The sequence below is a fragment of the Drosophila sulfurigaster genome, chromosome 3 (genome assembly GCF_023558435.1).
Source record: "Drosophila sulfurigaster albostrigata strain 15112-1811.04 chromosome 3, ASM2355843v2, whole genome shotgun sequence".
NCBI lineage: Eukaryota > Metazoa > Arthropoda > Insecta > Diptera > Drosophilidae > Drosophila > Drosophila sulfurigaster.
This window is the reverse complement of record NC_084883.1, coordinates 6,578,645-6,592,800: the sequence shown is the minus strand read 5'-3', so window position 1 is coordinate 6,592,800 and position 14,156 is coordinate 6,578,645. Positions and strand designations below refer to the sequence as shown.

Sequence of the window (14,156 nt, the reverse complement as noted above, 5' to 3'; positions counted from 1 at the left end):
CATCGCTTCAAAAATTTAAAATCACTGGCTCAGCATTATGGTTCACTCTGCATAATAATCAATTTCCATTTAGTTAAAACAAAGCCTAAATTAAACAAAGTCGAAACCAAAGGCAAAGAGACCGAACTTAAAACACACTTTTGCCCTTATGGGGAACACATTTCAAATGTTATACTTAAATACATAACAAATTGAATACAATCAATTTAATTTTATCTCTTCAAATCTATTTAAAATGATTATTATATGATATTATATTAAATGCTTGCAATCACTTACTTACAAATATTCCGTTTTATATATCAGTGTTGCGATCGTTTTAGAAGTTGTTACATGCTTAGATATTAACTGAAGAGCATATAATCAGCATTATATGCTAAGTATACTATACATACATATATTATGATCTTTGACAGCATTTGAAAAGACAAAACTATAACTCTAATCTCTAAGCAATCTTTCTTCTCCCCGCTCACATAAATATTCAATGATTTATGATTGAATCTCAAAAACACAATTTTATTTTGTTGACTAATTTATACACATAGTGAAATGAAAATTTTTGAAGTTTTTACAAAGCGAAGCGACTTCAAACGTGCTTCCAATTCCGAGCGAGCGACTAAAAGAGCAAATAACAACAACATCTAAACTCATTACTCATGCACATTGTATGACGTCGCGATGTCTTGAACAATGACGCGATCCCATCCACGTGCAGGTTCCACTCGGAGACGTGACTTGCCAAATCGCTAAAAATCCCAGCCCCAGTCAGTGCCACAAGTGGCCACCAGCAACCACAATGAGGCGAACTCGTCTCTGTCTACGTATAGGTGGAAAATCGATTAAATTATAAGAGGTAATTTTCATTGAATTTTGTGGTTTTGAAATTGCTACTTAAATGTAGATTAATGCAAATTTGATTGCCATTTGTTATGGGTAATTTGCGATAAACGATAAGGATATGAATAAGATGAAGTTGTTGTTAATGTGATTATATGAAGATAAACCGAATTTTAATTTCACATTTCTCCAATCGGAATTTATAAATATTATTTTCATTGATAATACAAAGAAGATGTTAATAAGGAATTTTTAGCAACTTTTTCAGACTGATGTCAATCCAGATGCGATGCAATCAGTTTGCTACTCTTCATATTTCGATTACCATATTTATATGAACCTGATCAACATATTGTCATGCTCGTTTTTGCCAATTACCTATTATTAGATATTTATCTTAGTTTAGCTAATCACACACACAGATTTATTTATTTAGTAAATGCTACTAGAAGCGCCTTATAATTTATGCCAACCATATTAATTATATATTATGCAAAAAAAAATTGTACTCACTGCAATTAGCAAAGCTCAGAAGTCAATAATAATGTTTACAGTTTTCAGAAATTTGCTTAATATGATAATTGCATTCAGTGCGCAATGGAAATATTTAATCATGCAGGAATATTAAATAGAGGTGCTAGGAAAAGTACTTTTTTTGCTGAAAGTCTCGTCGACATTATTCAACAATTCATTTCTCTTGTTTACTTCAGTTTTAGTTGGGGCACGACCTGCTATTATGGCCTTGTATAGGTGATCATTGACAACACGTGAAACTCTTTGGACCCACACATAACGCATACAAAGACACGCCCCCATATGCTCACACACATGCACCTCTAATAACCCACCCACTTTCTTTATTTTGCGTGTCGCACAAATTACTGTCAAATTTTTATTTTTTTTTTATTTTTGTTGATTTTTTGGTATTTTTGTCGACATTTCTTTTGTGAGTCCAACACAAAACTTATTATATATAGACTTTGCTTGTATTTGAATGTTACTTTTGTCTGGCGTTTCTTTGTAGTTAACGGCCGTGTGGGTTTCTTTTTAGGTCAGCTGCAATTGAGCCTAGTACAGAGATCGGTAAACATAATTGATAATTGCGCAATACTTTTTTCCAGTATCGTCGCATTAGTTATTTGAGTATTTTCAACTGCAAATAAATAAAATTTTATTGGCGTCAGCAGTGCAAAAGTAAGCACAAATTTATACATTTAAGCAGACCTTGCAATGAGTCCAATTTCCAATGCCGATGAAGAAGGTGACCCCATTAAATGTAGAATTAAAGAAGTCAGCAATTCTTACGAAACCATTCCAAAGAAGAGCTCACCATATCATTGTAAATAATGTCACAATAAATGTAATTTATTTTCAACAAATTTCAAATTATTAAATTGTATCATTTACATTTAAATGGGCCCAAATACAATAGTAGCTGATTTGTTTAATGGTTTTTATTGCGTATTTCCAAAGTATCTCAGCTCTGAGAGTGACTCAAACAAGTGATAAATGAAGGCAATCATAGTATGTTGTTTTGTTGCTCTCACTCACTCTCAAAATAGCCACTCAGATGCGACATTATCGGAAGAGATATTTGAGTCCGCACTCAAATAGATACGCTGCACTCGTAACAGATACGAAATTAGATAGACACGAGCTGAGCTTGGCTTTCTCAGTTTGGCCAAATAGATACCGAGCGAGCCCAACGTAGCGGGACTTTCCTGAATGGCAGTTGTTGTTGTTGTTGTTGTTGTTGTTGTTGTTGTTGTTATTGTTGTTGTTGTTACTGTTGTCTTTAGGCCACTCAAAGCTCTCGTGGTGTCTGTTTCGGTCTCTAGACTTGCCACTCAAAGAGGCTCTATACAATAAGTTCAGCTATTTGCTGACTTTGCTTTTCGGTATTTTGGCTTTTGATTCTCTCTGTCTGTCGCTCTCTCGCTCTCGCTCTTACTCTCTCATTCTCTTGGCCAAACTCTTTCCCCTTCTAACTCGTTCGCTGCGCAGCTGAGCTTATTATTTAGTGTTCCGATTTTCATTACGTCGTTTCGTTGGCCATGCGGACGTCTACGTCTGCGTCTGCATCTTGTTGCTGCTCCGATCGTTGTTGTTGTCATCGTTACTGTTGTTGCTGTTGCTGTTGTTGTTGGCGGTAGCGGTGGCGGTGGCTCAGCTTTTGCCTGCTTGGTGGGTATTTAAAATTTCCTCATGTCGACGCTCAGTTGAGCTCAGTCAGTTTCAGTTTCAGTTTCGGTTTCAGTTCGAGTTGAGCGTGCGTCGGCATTGGCAGCAACTTCTTCCACCAAGACCGCATATTTGAACGTTTGATCGTTTTGCTTTGGATCTGATTGAATCCAAATATAATTTTGGTTAGTTTTCAACGTCACAAATTGTTAACCGTAATTATTTTTTTGGTTAATTTCTAAAAACTCAAAACTCAAGTGCAAATCAAGTGAAACTCGCGTTGACTCATCGCCCCAAAGCCTTCAAGACATTTTAAGTGTGATTTCTAAATGTGCTGAAATAGAATCGAAATCGATTTAAGAATCGATTGCCAAACAAATCAAACGGAAGCACGCTCTGACGAAAGCCAAAGCTATGGCCAACCAATGTGGAAACAATGCGAAAAATATATGAAAAATTAGCTGATCTATTGAAATAAGTATTTGTTGTTTGTTTGTTTGTTTTTCCTAGCGCTTTTCCTAGTGCTTCTATTGACACGCTGCCTTTTCACTTTGCTTCCAAAAACAATTTTCAATTGGCTTTTTGTGTGTTTGTTTGCTTTAGCATTTCAAAAAACAGGTGTGTGTGTGCGTGTATGTGTGTTTGTGGTCTATGTAGTATGTATGTTTGAGTGTTGTGTGCATGTTGAGTTTTTCGCGACGCAAAGCTAAAAGCTGAGAAGTCTAAGTCTCTGAGTAAGTTTGTTTTGTACGTTTTTCGCGCTCTTGCTGGAAAATTCATTGGCGTTGCGTTGAACCTTTTTAAGTGTTTTCCCCTTTTGTGTATTTCAATTTTGAAGGTTTCAACTCGAGTTGTAGCTTACAGTTTTGCAGCGTGGCCAATTTGTCGTTTGTAGTTGTTGTTAAGGTCTTCTGAGTTTTTCGTTTCTTCCTCTCTTGTTGTTGTATTTTAGATGATTTATTTCATCTCTGGCCCACGGCAATAAATTGATGGACCAAAACCGGTTCGCCAAAATGTCCATAAAACTCTATTTTATTTATTTATAATTTCTTTTAACTTGACAGTGGCTCGCTGAGCCGAAAACAACAAAAGTCAATTGTCCATTTGCTATGTGCTGTTTGACAAAATACACACAAAAAAGGAGAAAAAAATAAGTGCGAATTGCTCGGTTAGCAAGCAGCAATAAGAGCCATAATTTCACACAACACAACACAGCGTGCATAGCATTTTAGGCGTGGCAAGTTCGTTGCCTAAGTCTTTTGTTTTAGCCCAATATCTGCACGCGACATTGAAAGCGTCAATTATGCGAGCACACGTCAATTTGATTGAACTCGTCAGACCGTTTGTCGTTTCAATGTTAAGGTCTAACAACAAAAATAAATATGCTAATGCCAACCAGCCAGCAGCAGGCAACAACAACAACAACAACGATATCGGCAGTAGCTACCGCTAAAACAAATGGCCAGGCCCAAAAAGCAAAGTGCGATATCGTTTCAAACCCGCCGCGCACTTAATACGCACTATATAAAATCTCATTGTTATTTTTGTTAGTGCTTTTGCTTATGCTGTTGCTGTTGCTCTTTTGTTTATACTCGTATGCTGACCGACTCGCCCCCAAAAACGGCTATCAAGTTCAGCCAACACATGCCGCGAATAAATAACAACAAATTGTTACACATTTTGTTGCTATGGCGGAAGCATCAATTCCTATAGATATGCATACCAATAAACGCACAAATATGTGTGTGTGTGTATACATCATATATAGAGTCATCAAATCAAATCTAGTATAAGAAAAGGCCAAATGTGAGAAGCGAGTTGACAAAGCGCACGAGTCAGTTGATGTTCAAGATAGCGACAAAAAGAGATCTTCAAACAGATCTCAAATTGTAAAATAGAAAGTGCCAAAATAAAATGATGTGAGATCTATGTGTGTGTGTGTGTATGTGTATGTGTGTGCGTGGTTTATTCATAATTATATTCGTCACAGTTTTGCTGGCCCTTGCAAACGTCACAATGATGTTCGATGTGTTTTTTGGCCGTTATTGTTTGCGAAATAGGTCAAAAAGCTGGCAAGACAAATGAACATGTGCGAGGAAAAGAAATTTCATCAAGGTATAATATCCATAATAGGTTTTACTCTCTCGCTTACTTTGCTGAAGATAGGCTTAGATACATTTTACATAGCTACAGCTATAGATAAATTTACATCCACAAATACAAATGCGGCTAAACAGCGAGCGACTCGCATCGCTGTCATTTTTGTTAAGCGAAATTAGCAAGCGAAACGCAAAACGTCGCAAAATTATGCAAATCTTAAGCCACAATAGATATACACATACTTATATATAAATGTATGTACATACATATATACAGCAGGCAGATGGGCTTTTGTATTCATTATACTATATGCACATGCTCACTTCATACAGAATAATATATCTAGCAAATAAAAACACTTTTAGCTAGTCTAAAATCCTTACGCTTCATTGCATAAATTGCGAATTTTCTGAGACGCACTAAAACTCGTCTGTCCGTATCTGAAAAACCTTCAAAAATCAATCAAATGCATAGTCTGCAATATGCTATAGAAGCACTTCCGCTGGTTTTGAATTGAGAACACACTGATAAACATATTCATACACACTCGAATAGATTCGACAAACAAGTCTATGATGTATTCAATTCAGCTTCTATACGTGACCATTCGATTAAGGGTTTTCCAACCAGACAGCCAGCACATATAATAATTGTACTTTACGTATACACAATATTATTATTGTTGTGAATTCGCAAGTGAATTTCAAATTCCACGGATCGCACTATTGAAGAGGATAGGCTTAATATCAGTTCATTGACATCATTATAGTGTAGCTTGCTGTGACCCTACACCAAAATAAAAAAACAAATAAAATGATGCTTTGGGTCAGGCAAAATTATGCTGATTTAGGAGCCAAGACCTAGTCACATATAATACATATAAAAGATATTGGACAGCGACGAAATGAAACCAGTTTTTTTTTTTGTGTTGTGTGTTGCTGAAGTTCAGCATGATGCGGCGCATTCTGTTCAAGATTTTTGGTTTGTTTGTTAGCAATTCAATTCATTGAAATCTCTCAGTTTACATAATTCTGAAGTCAATGTCATAAGTTTGAAAACACCTTGAGAAAGATTCAAGTCATTTGGGCAATTAGCTCAAATGCGCGCGCGTTGACTCACTCCCTCCCAAAAAAATGTTTGGAAACGTTTTCACATGTGTGAAAATTGTTACTCGAAATTGAGCGAAGGTTGTTGAAATACATATATTGCCAAATCAGTATTTAGCACGCCCCCTTTTTAGACCATCGTCTCTACGTCCCTCCCCACCAATTAGTTGGCTAATTAAATTAAAAGCGCAATCTCGAAAATTACCCAAACAACAAAAAAAAAACCAACCAAAAACCAAAAAATAAATGCAACACATTTTCAATTAGCGTCGAGTTGCCAAAAACTACGTGTCGGGGCAATCAAATGCCAACTATCAGCAAGAGATAAAGCCACAGTAATGCCGGAGGGAAGTACTAAAAACCCAGATGCAAACCACTAAACATAGAGCGCGGGGTATCTTCAGCTTATCGAAATCGAAAAATCGAAAATAACGAAAACGAAAACGAAAATGACCGTGACCGTGCGTTGTTGCAGACGATTTGATTATTTATAGAAAATGCTATGCTCACCAAATATTTGTTAGATATTGTCGAAACATTAAAATTCGGAAATCTGTAGTTGCTGGTCAGACTTTGAGTTACTTTTCAACACGGCCTTGACACAAATACAAGCGTCAAACAAATCACTGAAAATGATCAAAATTAATCTCAACACACATACGAAAAAGAAGAAGAAAAAACATCTACGCATGTTTTCTCGATGTTAGACCTCAGAAAACAATCATTGTTAGGCCTCCTCCGAGCATTTGTGTGTGTTGTTTTCATATCTTAGAGATATTCGCGTAATTAGCAGCTAACATAATATACTTGAAAGGTCGCTAACAATAAAAACTATTGACATGCGTATAATTGTATGTAAAGATTGTTATAATAGATTAGTCTTTTTTAAGACAGAATGTTAATTTTGTATAATGTCCAAAAAAGTTCAAAGTCTCGATTTTCAGCAAAAAAGATCGAGAAAAAATAAAGATGATCCTAGTTGAGGATGCATTAATTTACCCTTTTTTAGTTAAAGAAACGAAAAAGGAAAAACTATTGAACTAAATATTTCTATATAAAGATATATAACAATTATTCGTCTTCGTTTCCTTCTAAAATACCCAAAAAGAATCTGTTTTGATAATGCATTACTACCTAATTTATTTTAAAGGTCGGATCTTGGTTTTGAGAATCCATTTGAAAGATTACTAAAATAAAATCTATTGACATGAAAAACATATATATATTATATACACCTCAAAAGTAGCATCATCATTGAGACCCTTCCATTCTGATCTCGTTACGTAAAAGACCGCCAAACGTAAAAAACTATTGACATGCATATATTTGGAAGTACAGATGTATAACCAATATTATTGAGGCCCCGTTGTATATAAGATGAAGTCTTCTTTTTAAAACGAAATAAAAAAAATGTCTAATTTTCTCTAATGCCCACAAAGTGCTTAGTTTGATCTGGGTTTGGAATCTTCACTGTACTGCCAACCACCACCATTGTTGATCCCCTTCCAAGATGTTTAGCAGATGGGTTTTAGATTGTGGGCATTGGCGAAATTGTGCCAGGCATCGCAGACACTCAGCCGTCCGTAGCCCAAGTATTCACTGTACGGCGTGAACTGCGTCTTCACGGCCAGCTGATTGGAGAAGCTATCGATGGGTGTTCGCTGGCGGGACAATCCCTTGGACCTGACAGTCATACGGAATCGCGGCGGCTGCAGTCGCTTCTTCGTGCTGTTGTCCAGTTGCTTGCGAGCGACCGCCTTCTTGATGCTCTCGAACCGTTTGTAGACGGGTAGAGGTAGACCGTGCCATGCAAGCTTCATGCGCGGTGGCTGTTTGGGCAGCCCAATGTCTTCCAACTGCTCCACCTTCTGCTCATCCGCATAGACTGTTGGCGACGACCTGAACACATGAGACTGCAGCAACGATGTGGGTCGCTTGAAAGACTTGTTGACCTCCTCAACGCTGTTGTCGCTCTCATCGCTCACTCTGTGGATGCGCGTGGTGAAGTCTCGGGCCAATAGATATTGCTTCTCCATGCCGCTGGGCCGACGCCTTACCGCCGATCGCTTTGTTTTCAAATGCTTCCTGCCTTCGCTCAACTGCAGCGAATGCGTCTGGAAGCGACGCACGCCGCCGTCGTAGGGTCGTGATGGCTTCACAAAACCCCGACGAGTTTCACGGGTACTTTCATAGCCAGGGGAGATCTCCTCCGCGATATCCTCGGCCTCTGCGGTCTCGGGGTCCTGCCGCTCTGAGGGACACGTCTGCCATGTGTGCCAATATTGCTGCTCATTCTCTTGCTTGCGCTTGGCCAGCCAAGCTTGGCTTGCAAACTGATTCTCGTCCGTCGATGAGGTGCTATCACCCGCCTCGCTCTTCAATGGTCGATTGTAGCCGGGCAGGTCATAATCCTTGCGAGATTCACGCAACTCTTTCTCCTGGCGTTGCTTCTCCTTCATGCGCTGCTCGCGTCCTGGGCGACGCGGTTGCTGTTCCTGACGGCCCGGACGTCGCTGTGGACTAGCGCCATAGATGGGATGCTCGTACGACACGCGAAAGCCTGGCGCAGTTTTGGGCTCCGTACGGCGCTGCCACCTCCATTTGTTCTCCTGTATGATGCGCGCCTGACGACGCTGGTGGTCCAACGAATGCTGAGGCACGCGTCGTCTAGACTCAACGTCCTTTGTCATTCTATTGTTCGCATCGTTGCGCTGATAGCTCTTGTAGTGGCGCTCATCATGCCGAGGATCAAACAACTCATCGCTGTATGTGTTGCCCAGTTTCGTATCTCTCCCATCCCCCGGATTACCAGTTGGCCAATTGAATCGATCGTCGTAGCGGTAGTTACGACGCTGTTCCACGCTCATGGGGCCAATCTGTCCGTTTTGTGGCATCTTCCCGGAGGCACCGCGTCTCAGCATGCGCACGCAGTGTCTCAAACTCTTGACGACATTCATCATAAAAGAAATGCTTTTTTTTTTGGTATTTAACTAACTTAAAATATTGCACAGAATTTTGGCTAGGTTGCAACGAATTTCAAACCCTTTATTTTTGTTTTACTTCTACATCCAAAAACTGAAACCGAAATTTTGAGAACTGAATTCCCCTGGATCTAAAAAATAATAACTGGGGGATTACGAAGGGCAACTGAAACAATTCACTTAAGTCAACTTGAACATACTGAATTGAGACATTTGCCGACGCCTTCTCAGCACATGCGGAAAAGGTCTTTTAATTTTTCAAACCTATAAATTTTGACAAAAGACAAAACAGTCAGTGAACTAATCCTGACCTCTAAAATATTCAATAGTAATCAACCGGTTTAAAATATGTATATTCGCTGAATATAAAGTATATACTGCATATTTACTGCACATTTAATATATACACAGTATATTCATATACTGTATTTTCATATTAAATTTAGTGACATAAAGATTCGTTTCGCTAAAATATTAGTTTAAAGATATATTCGTATTTTAAAATTATATGCACTAATCTGAATTTATAGATTTCTAATCATTTTTAAAATATATAAAAGTGTGTTTCCGAGGTCTACTTATCAACAATCATATTTCACTCATGCAACTTTCTTTATATTTCTGCAAATTAAATAATCACTTTGGTAAATTTTCACAATGAATGCATTTTTTTGGAATTGTAAATATGAACATTCTCTGTTACTGTTATAAACAGTTTTGTTGTGCGTTATGCAATTGAAGTGGAATTTTTAGGGAAATTTTAAATCTATCTAAATTGCATTTCCTCTTTATACCCTTTTAATGGCTGGCACTTAAGGTCATCAAATAAGCGTCAAGCACAGGGCAATAAAATGAGAGCTTTAGAGAGAAGGTTGATTAATTAGCATTAACATGACCGAATTTCGTGATGCATACAATCTATTGATATGTATCTCAAAAGTCCAAAGATTAAGTTTAACGCTTATTGCACTTCCGGCGATTCGAAAGATAACTGTTAAAGAAAAGTCCAGTTGAAAGACGCTTTGTGATTTGTGAATGCACACATAAAATGTAATCAATTTGTTAACCTATTTGTATTTTATTATCACCTTTGCAGCTCGCAACCGAAGACAGATCCAGCAGCAAGTTGGCGCCACCCACAAATCTAGAGCCCTACACCATGGCCGTCATAACGGAGCATGGCAACCACAACAACAACAACAATGATGTCAACAGCAACAGAACCAACACGAAGATTGGGATTAGAAAACCAATAACAAATGAATCGCCACATTCCAGCCAGCGTCAGCTGAACGCAGCTCTCACCATACCCGAGTTCTTTGCCAAGAAAAATATTTTCATCACTGGCGGCACGGGATTCTTGGGCACAGTTCTCATTGAGGCACTGCTGGACACACATCCCGACATTGGCACCATCTACGTACTCGTCCGAGGCAAACGCAATTTTGATCCCAACGAGCGTATTAATCGTCTTCTCCAGAAGCCGGTAAGCATACCTAAAACTAACAAACAATCTAACAACCAGTTGGAAAATTATTATCGAGTGCGCTCGATTGTGATATACCCGCTACATGTTCTCAATAGGAGTAAAAGAAAGCCAAGGCTTTTTGATAGTTAAAGTATACCAAATCAAAATACAGAAAAATGCTGATTATACCAAATGAATATGGCTAAAAACTGAATAATATATGGCTTAACGAATTAGTTACCTTTACATTCAAGATATAACATAACATTTTAATTTATGAGGTCGGAAAAGCCTCCAATTCCTGTTGACGCAAAGTTATAACACCTTTCTATCTTATGGGTCGCGGGTATACAAATCAGAAAGTGCTAGAAAAGCTAACACAACAGACTAAAGTTTATATAGCTGCCAGTTTATTATCCCATTGTTAGCAAATTTGTAGAGAGGTCAACTAGATTGTGTTACTGTTTATACTAAAAATAAAAGCTCCAACTTCTATAGAAGCTCACAATTTAGTATTGTTAGATTTGCGGAGGCGTAAAACGGCATTGCCAAATATCAAAACAAACGTGGTTTGAAGTGCATTTTTTGTAGAGAGAATCAAAGTGTAAATGCGTGCAAAACAAAAATGAATAGATAGACAGAAAGAAAATGAGAGTCATGTAGTTATATTTCCTAAACTTTTTCAGAATATACATACTTTATATTAACAAAGCTCTGTCCACATTGGTCACAAAATTGTATACCTCTGCACCTTTTGGGTAGCGGGTATAAAACCTGCATACGCAGATATGGCTTAAATTAATGTAACAGGCGTGTAACGTCGCTGCACCTCGTCCACGCCTCTTGACACCAACTTGACACCTCAACGACCCATTTTTCACCTGGGTAGGAGGGGGGCCCATTATCTCCAACAATTACGACGCATCTTAATGGCGCGCTAATTTGTCGAAAACCAAAGTGAAGTCTTCCGTCCGCCGTGTGCCTTCTTGGCATACAGCTCTTTGCTCAGACTTGCTGTGCTTCTCTGTCTTCTGCAATAACATTAGGTATACACTAGTCTAGCATGTTGCTTTGAACTAGCTTCTGTCTCGCCACCATCATTATACAATAAACACACAATTAATAGCGTAATAAAGAAATGAATTACGTTTTTTTACTCGTCAGTTGAAAGTCTTTTTTGTTGACTTCTCTTACGACTATTACTCCACAAGATTAGCAATTTATCCCGTCTCTTGCGTTCACAGATCTTCCAAAAGTACAATGAGAAAACACTGGCCAAGGTTGTGCCCGTGGTGGGTGAGCTGACCGAACCGAACTTTGGATTTGCCCCCGAGCTGCTAAAGGAGATCGTCGAGCGTGTGAATGTGATCTATCACAGTGCAGCAACGATCAGATTCAACTCGCCACTCCGGACAGCGATCTTCACGAACCTCACGGGCACAATGCGGACCATTGAGTTGGCCAAGCAGCTAAAGCAATTGTCCGCCTACATCTATTGCTCCACGGCCTTTTGCAACAGCAACAATCGTGGCCTGATCACCGAGGATGTCTACAAGTCCCAATTCGATCCATACGAGATGATGAAGATGGCGGAGAACGATGAGGCCTGGGTTGATTTCACGCCGGCCAAGTGTAAGGAATATCTCAAGGATCATCCAAATACATACACATTCACCAAGAATCTATCGGAGAATCTGCTCATGGCAGAGATGTCCGGTCTGCCAGCAGCCATAGTCAGGCCATCGATAGGTAAGTTCACACTCTTCCTATTCCCAGACGAAGATCGATTAACTCAATATGTATTTCGTTTCTTTAGTTTACGGCACACTGGAGAACCCAATGAAGGGTTGGGTGGGCAATGCCAACTCAGGTCATTTGGGCTTTTTGGCTGGCTTCGTCAAGGGCATCTTTCGCACGATGTGCGGACGTGCGAATGCCGTCATTGATATCATACCATGCGACTACGTTATCAACAGCTCCCTGGTCATGGGCTGGTATGTGGGCACACATCATGTTGAGAAGCCCGAGATAATCCACTGCACATCGGGCGAGGTGAACCCCTTGACCCTCTCTCAGTTCTGCGACATTATCAATGACAGTGTGGAGCGTCATCCACCCAACAGTTTTGTTTGGAAACCAGCGACAAAGTTACGTAACGGCTGGCGCTACAATCTGTTCTTCTACTTGTTCCATTTGCTGCCCGCTATGATCTTCATCATACCGGAGAAGCTTTTTGGCATTGGCATGCCTCAACACACGTAAGTAGCTTGAAATCGTTTCACTTTACGTTAAAAAAATAACATGAAAACCCTTTAGTTTGACTACTAAGTGAGAATTGGGTTTATATTAATAATAATTATAAAACCAAACATATTAATATATTGCAATTGTATTCCAACAGCGCCTATGAATACATGCGAGTATTTCAGAATGGCACCAAGGCTTTCGACTATTTCCTCGACAAGGACTTCCGTTATTCATTGAAGAACGCACTGCGCATCTCCTCCTTCATCCATGAGAGCGATCGCAAGCGCTATAACTTTGATGCCAGCCAATGCGATTGGACCGAGTTTATTGATCGCTGTCTGATCGGCATTCGTCGCTTCTACTTCAAGGAATCCGCGGTGACCACACAATGGCATCGTAACTACTGGAAGGTGTAAGTAGAAATAAATCGTTCAGTTAGAAAGTGTAACATATTTTCAATACAATGTCTTCCTTCACAGCTTCAATGTTCTGCATTATGCCGGCTTCGCAGCGATCCTTGCAATTCTGTGCTTTGCTCTCACCCCATTCCTGGGCTTCCAAATTGGTCTGACACTGGCTCTGCTCATATGGGGCTTTTTGATCTGGTTGTAAAGCTACCACAAATTGAATCAGCCCGGATCATTCACATTGTGCAATATGCAGTCCAAAATAACCGCTCACCTTCCACTCACCTTTAACTTAGTCGTCTTCATCGTTGTATTTCATATTGTATTTTTACTATATAGTAAGTTCTCACTTTGAGTACAAGTCAACAACTTTCAGAAGTACGTACGCGATAATGTATAGGCACCATGAATCTAATAAATAAATATATCAAATCCAACAAAAGCAACATACAAAAAACAATGCAAGCAAGTCCAAAACATAGCTCAAATCGTAGTCACATTAACAAATAGTCCTGGTATATAGTCAAATAGTCAATGTTTCAGCACTTTTAATTTACGAAACTAAATGTAATCGATAAAATAATAACTGTGTAACTATTATTGAAATAAATATGACAATTTTAATATTAAGGCAAACAACAAGTCTTTTACTCTACATATCGAATTAATAGAATTTAGCGTCAAATTAATTATCATTGGGAGAACAATATTAAATTATCATAAAATCGTAACAGAGTATTGTTGGTCACGTTCATGTGGAACCTATTCATACGCTGTGGAACTTAGTTTTTGTTCGCCCTAAAAGTATGCAATACTTTATATGAGA

General features: G+C 38.8%; 2 protein-coding genes across 2 annotated transcripts; one reads left to right on the top strand and one right to left on the bottom strand.

Moving 5' to 3' along the window:
* Positions 1-3,047: 3,047 nt before the first annotated feature.
* LOC133842827 (putative fatty acyl-CoA reductase CG8303) lies at positions 3,048-13,974 on the top strand. Its single transcript, XM_062276083.1, has 6 exons — positions 3,048-3,206; positions 10,305-10,694; positions 11,921-12,425; positions 12,493-12,934; positions 13,078-13,335; positions 13,403-13,974. Exons 2-6 carry the CDS (start codon positions 10,368-10,370, stop codon positions 13,533-13,535), a joined length of 1,665 nt encoding a protein of 554 aa, XP_062132067.1. The 5' UTR covers positions 3,048-3,206; positions 10,305-10,367; the 3' UTR covers positions 13,536-13,974.
* LOC133842828 (uncharacterized) lies at positions 7,529-9,376 on the bottom strand. Its single transcript, XM_062276084.1, has one exon. It carries the CDS (start codon positions 9,185-9,187, stop codon positions 7,742-7,744), a length of 1,446 nt encoding a protein of 481 aa, XP_062132068.1. The 5' UTR covers positions 9,188-9,376; the 3' UTR covers positions 7,529-7,741.
* Positions 13,975-14,156: the final 182 nt, after the last annotated feature.

Bases quoted from the DNA above. Each gene is read 5' to 3' on its own strand.
- LOC133842828 (XM_062276084.1), bottom strand. From the start codon at position 9,187: ATGATGAATGTCGTCAAGAGTTTGAGACACTGCGTGCGCATGCTGAGA.
- LOC133842827 (XM_062276083.1), top strand. From the start codon at position 10,368: ATGGCCGTCATAACGGAGCATGGCAACCACAACAACAACAACAATGAT. The intron at 10,695-11,920 runs GTAAGCATACCT...TTGCGTTCACAG, and splicing joins ATCGTCTTCTCCAGAAGCCG to ATCTTCCAAAAGTACAATGA. The intron at 12,935-13,077 runs GTAAGTAGCTTG...GTATTCCAACAG, and splicing joins ATTGGCATGCCTCAACACAC to CGCCTATGAATACATGCGAG.